Raw genomic sequence first — 15,329 nt, 5'->3', positions numbered from 1 at the left:
GTGACTCTCCTAACTCACAGACACAGTGACTCTCCTGCTTCACAGATACAGTGACTCTCCTAACTCACAGACACACTGAATCTCCTAACTCACAGAAACAGTGAATCTCCTAACTCACAGACACAGTGACTCTCCTGCCTCACAGACACAGTGACTCTCCTAACTCAGACACAGCGACTCTCCTGCCTCACAGACACGGTGACTCTCCTAACTCACAGAAGCAGTCCTCCTACTTACAGACACAGTGACTCTCCTGCCTCACAGACACACTGACTCTCCTAACTCACAGAAACAGTAACTCTCCTACTTACAGACACAGTGGCTCTCATAGCTCACAGAAACAGTGACTTTCCAAACTCACGTACACAGTGATTCTTTTACCTTACAGACAATGTGACTCTCAAAGACACATTGACTCTCCTGTCTCACAGGCACAGTGACTCTCATAGCTCACAGACAGTGACTCTCCTAACTCTCACAGGCACAGTGACTCTACTAACTCACAGACACAGTGACTCTCCTGCTTCACAGACACAGTGACTCTCATAACTCACAGATACAGTGACTCTCTTCCCTCACAGACAGAGTGACTCTCCTGCCTCACAGATGTAGTGACTCTCCTGCCTCACAGATGCAGTGACTCTCCTGCCTCACAGACAGAGTGACTCCCTTGCCTCACAGACACAGTGACTTTCCTAACTCACAGAAGCAGTCCTCCTACTTACAGACACAGCGACTCTCCGGCCTCACAGACACACTGACTCTCCTAACTCACAGAAACAGTAACTATCCTACTTACAGACACAGTGGCTCTCATGGCTCACAGAAACAGTGACTTTCCAAACTCACGTACATAGTGATTCTTTTACCTTACAGACAACGTGACTCTCCTAACTCACAGGCACAGTGACTCTTCTGACTCACAGACACAGTGACTCTCTTGCCTTACAGACACAGTGATTCTCCTAACTCACAGACACAGTGACTCTCCTGCCTCACAGATAAAGTGACTCTCCTTACTCACAAACACAGTGACTCTCCTGCCTCACAGACACAGTAACTCTCCTGACTCACAGACACAGTGACTATTCGGACTCACAGACACAGTGACCCTCCTGCCTCACAGACACAGTGACTCTCCAAGCTCACAAACACAGTGACCCTCTTGCCTCATAGATACAGTGATTCGCCTAACTCACAGACACAGTGACTCCCTAACTCACAGATACATTGACTTTCCTGTCTCACAGGCACAGTGACTCTCATAGCTCACAGACAGTGACTCTCCTAACTTTCACAGACACAGTGACTCTCCTAACTCACAGACACAGTGACTCTCCTAACTCACAGACACAGTGACTCTCCTGCCTCACAGACACAGTGACTCTCCTACTTACAGACACATTGACTCTCCTGCCTCACATACACAGTGACTCTCCTAACTCACAGACACAATGACTCTCCTGCTTCACAGATACAGTGACTCTCCTAACTCACAGACACAGTGAATCTCCTGCTTCACAGATACAGTGACTCTCCTAACTCACAGACACAGTGAATCTCCTAACTCACAGACACAGTGACTCTCCTAACTCACAGACACAGTGACTCTCCTACTTACAGACACATTGACTCTCCTGCCTCACATACACAGTGACTCTCCTAACTCACAGACACAGTGACTCTCCTGCCTCACATACACAGTGACTCTCCTAACTCACAGACACAGTGACTCTCCTGCTTCACAGATACAGTGACTCTCCTAACTCACAGACACAGTGAATCTCCTAACTCACAGACACAGTGACTCTCCTAACTCACAGACACAGTGACTCTCCTAACTCAGACACAGTGACTCTCCTGCCTCACAGACACAGTGACTCTCCTAACTCACAGAAGCAGTCCTCCTACTTACAGACACAGCGACTCTCCTGCCTCACAGACACACTGACTCTCCTAACTCACAGAAACAGTAACTCTCCTACTTACAGACACAGTGGCTCTCATAGCTCACAGAAACAGTGACTTTCCAAACTCATGTACACAGTGATTCTTTTACCTTACAAACAACGTGACTCTCAAAGACACATTGACTCTCCTGTCTCACAGGCACAGTGACTCTCATAGCTCACAGACAGTGACTCTACTAACACACAGACACAGTGACTCTCCTGCTTCTCAGACACAGTGACTCTCCTGCTTCACAGACACAGTGACTCTCATAACTCACCGATACAGTGACTCTCTTCCCTCACAGACAGAGTGACTCTCCTGCCTCACAGATGCAGTGACTCTCCTAACTCACAGAGTGACTCCCTTGCCTCACAGACACACTGACTCTCCTGCCTCACAGACACAGTGACCCTCCTGTCTCACAGACACAGTGACTCTCCTCCCTCACATACACAGTGACCCTCCTGTTTCACAGACACAGTGACTCTCCTGCCTCACATACACAGTGACTCTCCTAACTCACAGACACAGTGACTCTCCTGCTTCACAGATACAGTGACTCTCCTAACTCACAGACACAGTGAATCTCCTAACTCACAGACACAGTGACTCTCCTAACTCACAGACACAGTGACTCTCCTAACTCAGACACAGTGACTCTCCTGCCTCACAGACACAGTGACTCTCCTAACTCACAGAAGCAGTCCTCCTACTTACAGACACAGCGACTCTCCTGCCTCACAGACACACTGACTCTCCAAACTCACAGAAACAGTAACTCTCCTACTTACAGACACAGTGGCTCTCATAGCTCACAGAAACAGTGACTTTCCAAACTCATGTACACAGTGATTCTTTTACCTTACAAACAACGTGACTCTCAAAGACACATTGACTCTCCTGTCTCACAGGCACAGTGACTCTCATAGCTCACAGACAGTGACTCTACTAACACACAGACACAGTGACTCTCCTGCTTCTCAGACACAGTGACTCTCCTGCTTCACAGACACAGTGACTCTCATAACTCACCGATACAGTGACTCTCTTCCCTCACAGACAGAGTGACTCTCCTGCCTCACAGATGCAGTGACTCTCCTAACTCACAGAGTGACTCCCTTGCCTCACAGACACACTGACTCTCCTGCCTCACAGACACAGTGACCCTCCTGTCTCACAGACACAGTGACTCTCCTCCCTCACATACACAGTGACCCTCCTGTTTCACAGACACAGTGACTCTCCTCCCTCACATACACAGTGACCCTCCTGTCTGACAGACACAATTACTCTCCTCCCTCACATACACAGTGACCCTCCTGTTTCACAGACACAGTGACTCTCCTGCCTCACAAACATAGTCACTCTTCTAGCTCACAGACACAGTGAATCTCCTATCCATTTCTCTCTATTAATCAAATCTTTATTATTATTTTTTCTGCACACACTAATCTTCTTCACTATTGTGCTGCTACACAGAATCTGTACAGTTTCAGTATTTTGTGGGTTTCGCTCCCTATCACTATGGCTAAGCTATCGCTCTCACTATCCAAATTCACCACAAAATGACTGCTGCGTTCTCTGCCCCAACTTTTCTGCAGGCTATGATAGTTCCTCCTAATTGGCTATGATATCCCATATAATGTGATAGCTTTATGGCATCATGGGGAAGCATGCTCCAGGTCATGTGATCCTTTTCTAGTTGATGCAATCTTCTCCATTGTGTAAAATGGCCATTTTAAGAGACTCAAATGAAGCAAATTATATCTTGTGCAAATTTACTGGGATCAGCAAGTTCTTAAAAATTCTGCACAAATTCGATTTGCATCGAATCAATTTGCCCATCTCTAGTAATTAACTCATTTAATTTTAATACGGAGCTTATTTTTATACAGCTAGATTTTACATTGGAGTATTACACACTGGAAATTCAACAACAAGAATCTCACAGTGATGTGGATATTGGCACTCGGTCGGAGGTCCATGACTTCCTGTGGTTATAGGGGACTATCGGGCCGAGTATGAAGAGTCACGGCCGGGCAGTCACACATTACTGACTCCTCTTGTACCGTCTTTTTAGCAGATTTCCTGTAACACTTGCTGTAACGATGCAGAAGTTAAACACTCAACTACAGTGATTTTCCCACGTGTGCCATTAACATCAGAATTATTGCCTACATGAATATGAGTTTGGAGGGAAACTATTTTTTTTTTTTTTTTTTTTGCGCTAAGTCTTAAGCAGTAATTTCACAGGCCCTAGACCACAGGATCCATTTAGGATGTCTCATGACTAGTCTGTGTTGTATCCGGCTGGGATGTGGGATTTTCAGACGGAATCTGTGAGCAATAAGCTACGTTTATTATCTAATGACTTGCGGAATACAGGTAGATTTTTATATAGATACGTAGATAAATGGATAGATATGATATAGAAGGATAAACAAATATAAGATAGATAGAATGATAGGTAGGTGGAAAATAAGAATATAGAGCAATACTGTGCGGTATAACAATATGGGTGCAATCCTCAGGATCTTGGATCCACAATAGTTAAGGAAAATAGAAAAGGCAACACTAAAAAAAACAGATAGATAGATATTAGATCGATAGATCGATAGATAGGAGATAGATAGATAGATAGATAGATAGGAGATAGATAGATAGATAGATAGATAGATAGATAGATAGGAGATAGATAGATAGATAGATAGATAGATAGATGGAGAGATGGATAGATAGATATTAGATAGATAGATAGATGATAGGTAGATAGATAGATAGATAGATAGATAAAAGAGATAGATGATAATAGATAGATAGATGATAGGTAGATAGATAGATAGATAGATAGATAGATAGATAGATAGATAGAGGGATAGATAGATATTAGATAGATAGATAGATAGATGGAGAGATAGATAGATAGATGGATATAGAGATAGGATAGATAGATAGATAGATCGATATTAAATAGATAGACATAAAGATAGATATCTAGATAGATACTGTAGATAGATATGAGATAGATCTATAGAAAGAATGGTAAATAGATAGATAGATAATAGATAGATATTAGATAGATAGATAGATAGATAGATAGATAGATACATGGAGAGATGGATAGATAGGTATTAGATAGATAGATAGATGATAGATAGATAGATAGATAGATGATAGATAGATAGATGATAGATAGATAGATAGATAGAAGGATAGATAGATAGATAGATGATAGATAGATAGATGATAGATAGATAGATAGATAGATAGATAGATAGATAGATAGATAGATAGATAGATAGATAGATATGGAAGCTTTATATATTAAAAAAAACTTTATTTGAAATTTTCGCAAACGGCACCCAACTTGGTGCATGAGAAAAGATATAAATGGCACAACTTGCTAAACGCAATTTTCTCCCATAAAATCTCTTCTTCGCTATCTTATCCTTATTCTGATAACTTTTCAGTACTGTAAAGTTAAAGGTATAAAAAAAGTAAAAAGAGTCTAAAGCATTCAGTAACTATGCTGAACACATTGCATTTTGCTTAGTAAATGCCTCCCACTATCTGTCTTGCAATCCGGCTATGTTATATATTTCCTACAGTGCAAACAGTTGCGTCACAGTGTCTGCTATTACACAGTATCACTTTCAAAATATAAAAAAATGCCAAAATTCCATGATAATCATGTATATACATATATGCATATCTGTGATCAATGTGCAGCGTGTGTGCACTGTCGTGTAAGTAAATAGAAAAAAAAAGTCTTACTTCATCCATGGTTGAGACAAGTTAGGAAAATCCCTGGAAGTCATCTTGTTTTAAAATTAGGAATCCAACGAAATGCTCTTTATTTTATTTTCCTATATTCTCCAATATTTGATCTGTACACTCTGAAAACTAAGAAAGAGAAGATTCATTCTGTGCTCTCTTGTCCTCCCTTTGCCATGATAAACAGATTAACCCCCATTGGCTGCTCTCTGAACATTTTTACATATGAAAGGGTTAAAAAAAATAAAAAGACACAACCTCTGCTTCCAAAATTTTACTTGCCCCCGCAGTGTACAAGTACACAATGGATCAGGTAGCTATACAGTATAATAGTATGCATAACATCCACACGACAAGATATAGACGATTTTAAGGAAATCCAAAAATTTCCACCTTAAGGAGAAAGCGAAAAATTTTCCGGAATGATCAAGATATATGAAAAATGACTGTGAAGAAACAAAGCAAAATCCACCATAAAGAGCAAACAAAAGACCTTTTAGCTTTATCCAAATAAATAATAGTATTTTTTAAATACAGATGGTGGTGAAGAAATCAGAATTTTTCACCGGAATGGCAAAACAAAAACATTCCATTCCGACTCGATGGTACATATTGTCTTGGCGGCTTTTACTATGTTTAGGGTTCTGATTGAGTCTTTATTTAGCTACCCCAGTGACAGATGCACTTGTGACCCTTTTAGCCAAGATGACATCACTCATGTGCCATCGTGGGCAGCTACAGCCACTGTGGTCCCCTCCTCTACACCTGCTACATTAAGGGGTTAATCTACGCTGATTACTAAAAATATCAGATCAATCGCTCTTGGAAAACAAAAAAAATGATATTTTTACCCATGTTCCTGTGAGCTCCAAAAATAAGTATCCTCAAAGAAGGGTTTTTAATCCTAGTCGTAAACGAGAATAAGAAAAATGTACAAGAGGTAACCAACAATCAGACAGTACAAAATTAGGGTATCGATCTATAGGTAATCTGGGGGGGTAACATTCCGTATCAAATATTAGAACTGAATAATTATATTCGGAATCTATCCGGAATCCGATTAAAATATTTTTGGAAAATTAATGCATTTATTAGTTTTCGAAAATTTCATGAAGAAATGGCTCATGAATGATACGTTTTCTGCAATTCTCTCTGCATTTTTGGTCCTTACACCAACTCACGACTTCCATATTGCTGCCCCCTGCTCCTTCTAGCCCCTATAATATTGGACACTGAATACTATTTGTAACCCAAGAGAAGTCGATGACATAGTAGGAGGTGTTAATAAATCATTTTGCGAAATGAATTAATTTACGAATATGCAAAAAATAACCCAAATTGGGCCAATTTTATCAACATGATAACTTGGCGCCACAGCATTATTTTTAGTCCTGACGCCACTTTCGACACTAGCATATAACATCTACAACTCCTCCTTCCCCCATTTTGGACACGATTTTTGGGATGGGTCTCAATATTGTTTGCTCCGCACAGTATTTTTCTGAAAAACTCGAAGCAAAAAAAGCAAAAAAACACTACGGTCAGACGTTTCTTCAAGAAATCTAAAACGCTGTACACAAAATATCCTTTTGTTTGTAGCATTTTGATGATTTTGCTACTTTGTCTTTTTTTTTTTTATTTCTACTTTTATGTTTTTCGTTCATTATATTTATTTTTATCCAGATGAGAAATTGAAATGACTTTCCCATTTTTGACTTAATTTTTCAGCCTGTATCTGGCTTCATTGAGAGCTCAGTGATTTTTCTCGTACACCCCAAAAGATGGTCCGATTTTTAGTGGCGTTTTGGATTCAGATTTTCATTGGTCTTTAGTCAACGTTTCAGTTTTCTATCATCAGTGACTTTTTCGTATGAAAAAAACCTTAAATCTAAATTGCAAAGCTTCTCCTGCCATAGCAAAGTTAAGACCAGACAGACCCCCAAGACTTGCGTTGGTGAGTTTGATCGAAAACAGACATGTCTCCATTCATATTTTGTGGACCACTCGGAACGCAAAAGAAACCCACATTATTGTGAGCAGCCGCATAAATTATAAAGGATACGTGTTCCAAGACACGGATACAACGCATAGGTGAAAAGAAGATGTCTGAACGAGGCCTTAAATCTATATAAAAATAGCATCTTCTACCCTTAATTTGAAGAGTCTTTCTTCCGCCCTTGGTGAATGGATTTTAATTTTAACCCTATTAGTGAAGGGTTAAGTAATTGCAGCTGCACCGATCAGTGTGCACAGAGGACTGAGCGCTGTTTAGTAAACAGGGTATGCAGGACCGCTCTGACTTCTGACTTCTGTGTCTTTGAAGATGGGGTGGAAGGGGCGTGTGGTTTCTGTTTTTAGTGTACACTCTGCTCCTCTCTTAATCCTGTTTTATGTAGTTCACACCTGCTGCCGACTCGCTGTCTGCTGAAGGCTTGTGCTTCTTGCAGCACCAGTCTATGTCTCAGGGATACAGAGAGCTCAGATCAGCTCCTCTTAGAGATACAATGTCAATTAATTTCTTACAGATTATGTGCAGCTTTTCCCTTGACGCCAGACGACTTCTTCAATGGTCTTCTGAATTTCGGTGCCCATGGACAGAATGATTTTTCTCTTCCCATTGTCCTTTAGGGTCAAATAACTATTTATAATTTCTACTGAGACAGGAACAGGGGCGAAGATTGGGGCATGTGTCCTACGAACGGATGCACAAAGTGGCCAAAATGGCATGTTTTTTAAATACACGGCTTAAGCATTGATCCAAATGTTTGCATACATACATCTATGAGCGGATAGATTCGTGGCTGCTACATTGGATGTATCTTTTATGGGAGAAAGAAGTAGTTAGAAAGGTTTTAAGCCAACTTTTCTGACGAGATGGCATATATAGCTGTGTCCTTTCCTTCTTTTCTGGGCTTGACATGTCCCAATAGTGGTTGCATGAGCTTATAAGAAAAAAAAACATGATTACGTGATACTCTGTTTGGAGATGTTTATGTTATATTTGTCTTTATATGGAGAAAGGAATAATTAGAAAGGCTTTAAGCCAACCTTTCTGATGAGATGGCATACCTAGTTGTGTCCTTATCTTCCTTTCTTGGCTTGACATGTCCCAAAAGTGGTGGCATGAGCTTATAAGCTTAGAAAAAAAAAACATGATTATGTGATACTCTGTCTGGAGATGTTTATATTCTATTTGTCTTTATGTGGAGAAAGAAATAATTAGAAAGGTTTTAAGCCAACCTTTCTGATGAAATGGCATATATAGCTGTGTCTATTCTTTCCTTTCTTGGCTTGACATGTCCCAAAAGTGGTGGCTTGAGATAATGAGTTTAGAAAAAAAAACATAATTATGTGATACTCTGTCAGGAGATGTTTATGTTATATGTGTCTTTATGTGGCCATCCAGTGGTGTGGATGTGAGTTGCAGTCTTTTATTAATAAAATATAAAGAAAGGTAAGGATGGAAACATCTGTATCAAGGGGCCATACACATGAACATGGAATTGGTTTCAATGAACCCACCAGTATTAATTATTTTAGTTATTATGCTCATATAGTAGTATCATATTCTGCAGCGCTTTACAGACTTTATCATAACTGTCCCCATTGGAGCTCACAATCTAGATTCCCTATCAGTATGTCTTTGGAGTGTGGGAGGAAATCGGAGAACCTGGAGGAAACCCACGCAAACACGGGGAGAACACACAAACTCCTTGGAAATGTTGTCTTTGGTGGGATTTGAAACCAGGACCCCAGCGCTACAAAGCAACAGTGTTAACCACTGAGCCACCACATTGGGTCATCATTGGAGAATGGAGGACTGTGATCCCTTCCTAGTGAATGATCATCTTCATTCAGTGTCCCCTTTGGCAGTAATGATGGTAGATGGTAATCGTATACAGCAAAAGAATAAAAAATATATATATATATAGAGAAACACTTTATATAATCAACAAACTAACGTAAAAGTGTCATATAATTACACAAACTCGAGCTGAGTTTACTATTGATCAGAATGGATCTTGACATGATGACATGTCACCGGTAGTTTTCCATCGGACAATTGCGACACCTGCAAAATCTTATTGGCTTCATGTTATCACAACGCTTATATGAGCAGTTGAATGACAATTTGAGCCAATATCAAAAAATAGTGGTTATCTAGTAATACGTGGAACTTTGAGTATTATTATTATCAAGTGGTGGATGAAGGTGTTTGTCTGGGTTCTTCTGCAGAAGGTAATCAAGTCCTTCAATGGGTTGACATGGAGTGGGTGTTATTGAAAGGAATGCACCATAACTCTTGTCATTGTGGAATCTGTACATAGCATCTTTTTTAACAATCCAACCCTTTTTGTTCCCTTTTTCTTTTTGCAGAAGATGATGCACAATTTGGTTCCAGCTGAAAAAATCTCTATGACCCACAGACTATTAGAGTCAGTGATCAAAGTTGAGGGTTAATGACCTCCAAATTATACGCAGAGGCGGGGAGCCCTGCCAGGTGCTGGATTCACACTGTGAATTATAATATATATGTATTGAATCCCAAGAGCGAATCTGAGGTCCTGAAATAGCTCTCAATACACTGATGAAAAGCAGAATTTATTATTCAAATTAAAATGTAATTAAAATAATAATAAAAAAAATTGAAACATTTTTGAAAAATGGTGAAATTTGAATCAAAGCATAAAATGATACAAAAATAACCCCATACAAAGATTATGAAAACTCAATAATATATGTCTCATAGAGGAGAATAATGGTAGTAGATATAGCCCATGTATATATATATAGCATTGATTTAACATCTTACAAGACAATACTATCTCAAACAAGCAGATCTGTTTTGTGCCACCGGTATACCAGGCTTTCAAAGAGTTAAAACTGTCAGCTTTAGCCAAGAGGACAAATTCATATTATTCACGACCACGTAGAACTTGTCCAGGCTGTACTAATAAAGTTGGATTAATCATCTCCAAACTAGGCATACCAAAAAAACATTATGAGCAAAGGGGCAAATCGGGAGTGGAATGGGAAAGCTGAGCTAATTGCTTTTAATTCCAACTTGGTTGAATGTAAAATGAGGAAAGGATATTCGAAAGGTCTGAAATTTCACGAGTAGTCAAAATCTGAGTTTTGAGCTCGGTCTGAGACTTTTTAAATACGGTTCAGGGCACGTGGAGGTATCTTAAAAATATACTTTAAGAAAATAATAGATTTGAGATCTCTCAAGAATTAATTTACTCAATTTAATAAAAGAACTCTCGTGAAGATATAGCAAGAAGAAGTGGTGAATGTTGAGTCTTCCTTCAACCATCCCAAATAAGGCTCTCTTATAGAGATCTACAGGACCACTTGGTGGCTTCTTGATAAAACTATTTAACCTGACTTTTTAGGTTAAGCAGAGAGAGGGGGATCTTAAAGAGGGATCATATTTTCTTTAGATCAAGGTCGAATTTATCAAGGAAATAAAATTACGATCTTGAAACCTCACTTGAAATGGTTTCATTTTTGGCCAAGAATTTGTGTTCTAGCGCAGGATAGGCAAGAAAATGGAAACCACTCAAGTCATGCTTTCTATTATTAAGTGGTCTGTCGTTTCAAACTATTACAGACAAAATGTGGGATTCTTTAAAGATCCATACACTTAAAAGTAAAGAATTTCTGAAGATAGGCATTTGGTCAATTTATCATCCTTGACCATTCAGTTTTCTTGTATTCCCCCCTGACCGGTTGTGAGGGATAGAAGAGAGGCACAGTGTCTTATCGAATCGTATTGATCACAGGGTGTCAGTGATCTAATCAAGAGCAATCAATACTAATCCAAAATCAATCAAAACACTTTTTACACTATCATTTATCAAATCAGAATGCAACAGCCACTTCCAAGCATAAAATGAAGAAAAATGAGAAATGCGACAGAGAGGAACGGAGACAAAGAGTAAGTAAGGGAAAAAGGGAATACAAACAGCCATATGAGTTAAGAAAACTCTCAAAATTTGTTAACCCCTCCAGATCTGCTCCCGACTATAATGAAGACATTAATCATCCTGTCTTGAGTGTAAATTATAAGTATATGCTAGTGAACCTAAACGCATCTCAGTGCAATCACAATGTTAAGCCAAGTCTAAACGAATCAAACACAATGGAGATCATGCGGATTAAATATTAGGAATTAAATACTTGTATCGAGACTTAGCTGCATATAGTGAGAGTGCTTGTAAAGAGCGAAAAGCCCAGTGAGTTGCCCTATGCTACAAGAAATGGAGTCAAAAAAGCTAAATGCTAAATAAAGAGTTAAAAATAAAGAGCAATAAAGTCTAAAGTTCGTTAATACCATTTCAGGACCTTAACCCACCTAGGGTACAGTATCGTTAATGTGCTAAAAAGGTAGCATTTTAGTTACCTTCTCATACCAGAAGACCAGTCACACCATGACTGTGCTAAACTTGGTAGATTTAAGTTCTAAGTGGTTACACAACCTCTCTTCTCGTACTGCAATAATTCATGGAGTCGCCAATGCTGCATATGGTATCAAATGGACAATGGGTACCTCGTAATGCAATCAGCTGAGCTGGTAAATCTGCACTGCAGCAAAGTAGGCTTCAGCGCAGTAGGAAATGATGCACCAAGTGGTAGCTTTGGCTACATTGCAGTAAACTTCGAAAATTGCATTCCTTTTTGTTGCGCCTAAATTTATAGCCAACTTCATCCATTCTCAGAATACAGTAAAATTACATAGATACTTAGTATGGTAAAAAAAAAAAATTAATAAGTCCATTCCATTGAACCAGGAAAAAGGAGAAGACAAGAATGAAACAAACTGGTGTGGGGGGGGGAGTGGCTGGGACCAGAAAAAACTTTTTTTCCTCTTTAACCCCCACTCTTGAAATAACAATTGAGATTATTAACTATTTGATTGATTGATTGATTGGTGTCCCTCTCGATACGTTAACCCATGTGATGTTAATGACGCAAAACTTTTTTTTTTCCTCCAACAGACCCAAGTATATTGCAACAAACCAAACTGATAGCTTTGTATTTCGCAAAAACATTTACAATTTGCATTGATTCGGCCTTTCTGACTTGCAAGCAAAGGGATTCCAATAACTACGATGACAGGATCCTACTAGACAAACTCGTACATTTTATACTCAAACACTTATGCAGTGATAAATGGTTTCCAAGTTCCTAACATAGCCCGATACATAGAATACAGGGATAAAACTTAATTAAAACCTTTTAAAATGTTTCAAAATTATTTATATGTCATTACTATTTGGGTTTAGTATTTTTGCCCAAAAAGATATTACCTAATTAGTTCTATTTAAGCAGCTAATGGACTTTTTTCCATATCTCAAGGCATGGCAATGGGCACCCAACAGGTTGGTGAGAACCCCAAATATCGGAAGCCACTTTATCATTTTTTTTCTCTATTGTATGTATACATTTTTGTAGATTGTTCTTGTTGTAGCAAGACAAGTAATCTACCCTACCATTCATAACTTTCCTCAACAAAAAAGATATTACAATTTAACTTCAAGAAAAGACCTGCAGCATCTAAAACATTCACTTCGGGTAATGTAAAAGCATTGGCATTTAACTGCCTTCGCGATAAGACGGTGCCAGTAAAACTGATTATTCTTTTCTTATTCAAAGCATATCAGCATTTCGAAAGCTCTTTCAATCTTATCAGGTGTATGAACAGCGAATTTACTGAAAAACAGTTTGTTCGGCTCCTCTTTCTCGGCGCTAGGCTATCAGATAAACCAAACTAACTAACTATATTTATACACAATCATACTTAGAATGAAATCAGCAATGTAAACTGCTGATAGTGCACGCTGTCGACACTACACTGGGCAAAGCTAGGCTGCGATAGAGGCCAAAGTACTTAGTTGGAGAGGACAACCATTTTTAAATGTACATGTCATTAAAAGCTAGGTTGGAATATAATAGGTAGTTGCATTAGCTTAAAAAAATATTTAAAAATGTATAAAAAATTCATATTGTTATATGTCAAATATTCACAAAAGTTAAGCCACTCCATCCATTGGTAGATTGATATGTCACAAGCAAGTTGACATAGAAATGTATACCCTCTCTTATTTCCATAATTAAACCAGAATAACATTTTCATTATGTAAATATTTAGTTTTTTCTTTTGTTTTTCCAACCTGAGTTTTGCGATAGCATATTATGGCGGACAGTTGTTCTCGGGTCATTCTATTCATCAGCTTAGCACAATTATATGAGAAGTGGTAAATCTGGACTCAAAATATAGGAATTATACTAATTAGTTATTAACTTTTTTGCAAAATGAAAAAAACATTTTTTCATTTCTTCATAGGGATGTAAAAAAAATGATTTTCTTTCTCAGTGTTTTTTTCCCCTCTCTCTCTCTCACATCGTAATCTTAAAAAGATTCCCAGTTATTGCCAGTTAGATTACAGAAAGTGACATGTTTTCACATTTTATTCACAGCTACGCTCTCTGGAACAAAACTGCTAAATAACACTGATCTTTTCAGTTTCTGCGCTAAGCTCTACGGTGACTTGTTAGCTGACATTATCTGTAATGTTCCTGACTTATAGAATGACTGTTCAGATAAATCTATGCATAACATTATGTTTTTATAAAAAAAAAATGGAGGAAATCCATTTAAGTCTTGGGCTACTTAATTGAAAAAAAATCTAAAAATGTAGGTCACATACTATGTATATATATTGTTGCCGATGCAATCATGGGTAGACCTCTATAAGCTCCTCCCTAGAAGACATTAGCATATTTGGAATAACATAAAAATACCCTCTTCTTAACAAAATAAAAAAAAAATATATATATATTTTGATGTCTTGCATTGAGAAAATACCAAGTACTCTGGAACTTAATGAATGGCCTGCATCACAGTATATTATTGTCATTGCTGGGTGAAAGGTCAGCAAGGTTGTACCATTTCTATATATATGATGGCAGTCATAAATTTTGTTTTTGTCATGTGCTAACCATTTTTCATAAGGCGGTTCGAATGTTCAAAGCGCTGCACGGCCCTGATCAATCATTAACATTAAAAATAATATTCACTGCTATCTGAATGCCCATAGACTTTAAAACTTCGGATTACATATGTTTCATTGTGGTGTTTCAAGGACAAAAATAAAATTCTACAAAAATTCTAGAAACTAAAAAAGTTGACATTTTTTAGCAAAAATCATTATCATAACCCCTGGAGATATGTTTTTTTTTTAAAGAAGTAATAAAGACACCATGCAAGGTTCAATGTTGTTGCAAATGTAAATTTTTTCTGTTGCAAGCAAACCAAGAGACTGCAGAAGGATTGGATTTGTAAATTTTTTGAAAAAAAACAGGATATGGCATCATCCACATCCTGTTTTATCAACAAAATCACATGACTACTAGAGATCAGTTTGGCATCAAGGGCTTCGGGATGAAGAAGGACAAATCTAACTGTTGGCATAAAACATATTTTCATATATAACTTGTACTGATATTTCAGTTTATACAATCATTAACACTAAAAAATTGTGCACCCCTCCAAAACCCTGTTCTCCCACCACACAATCATGAAGAAGTGGATTGGA

General features: G+C 38.3%; 1 protein-coding gene across 10 annotated transcripts in view; it reads right to left on the bottom strand.

Moving 5' to 3' along the window:
* The window catches only part of ESRRG (estrogen related receptor gamma), a 536,337-nt gene that overhangs the window by 260,354 nt on the left and 260,654 nt on the right, over positions 1 to 15,329 (bottom strand). For 5 of the 10 annotated variants that reach the window (XM_073671937.1, XM_073671940.1, XM_073671935.1 and 2 more), the window contains one exon: positions 5,728 to 5,856. The exons of the other annotated variants lie outside the window; for them this stretch is intronic. In XM_073671937.1, the coding sequence (XP_073528038.1) occupies positions 5,728 to 5,771 (44 nt within the window). In that variant the 5' untranslated portion in view covers positions 5,772 to 5,856. The remainder of the gene's footprint in view (positions 1 to 5,727; positions 5,857 to 15,329) is intronic. 10 annotated transcript variants of the gene reach the window in all.

Source organism: Phyllobates terribilis, unplaced genomic scaffold (genome assembly GCF_046119375.1).
Source record: "Phyllobates terribilis strain yellow unplaced genomic scaffold, ASM4611937v1 Scaffold_3__8_contigs__length_932513732, whole genome shotgun sequence".
NCBI lineage: Eukaryota > Metazoa > Chordata > Amphibia > Anura > Dendrobatidae > Phyllobates > Phyllobates terribilis.
This window is presented reverse-complemented; position numbering and strand designations above follow the sequence as displayed.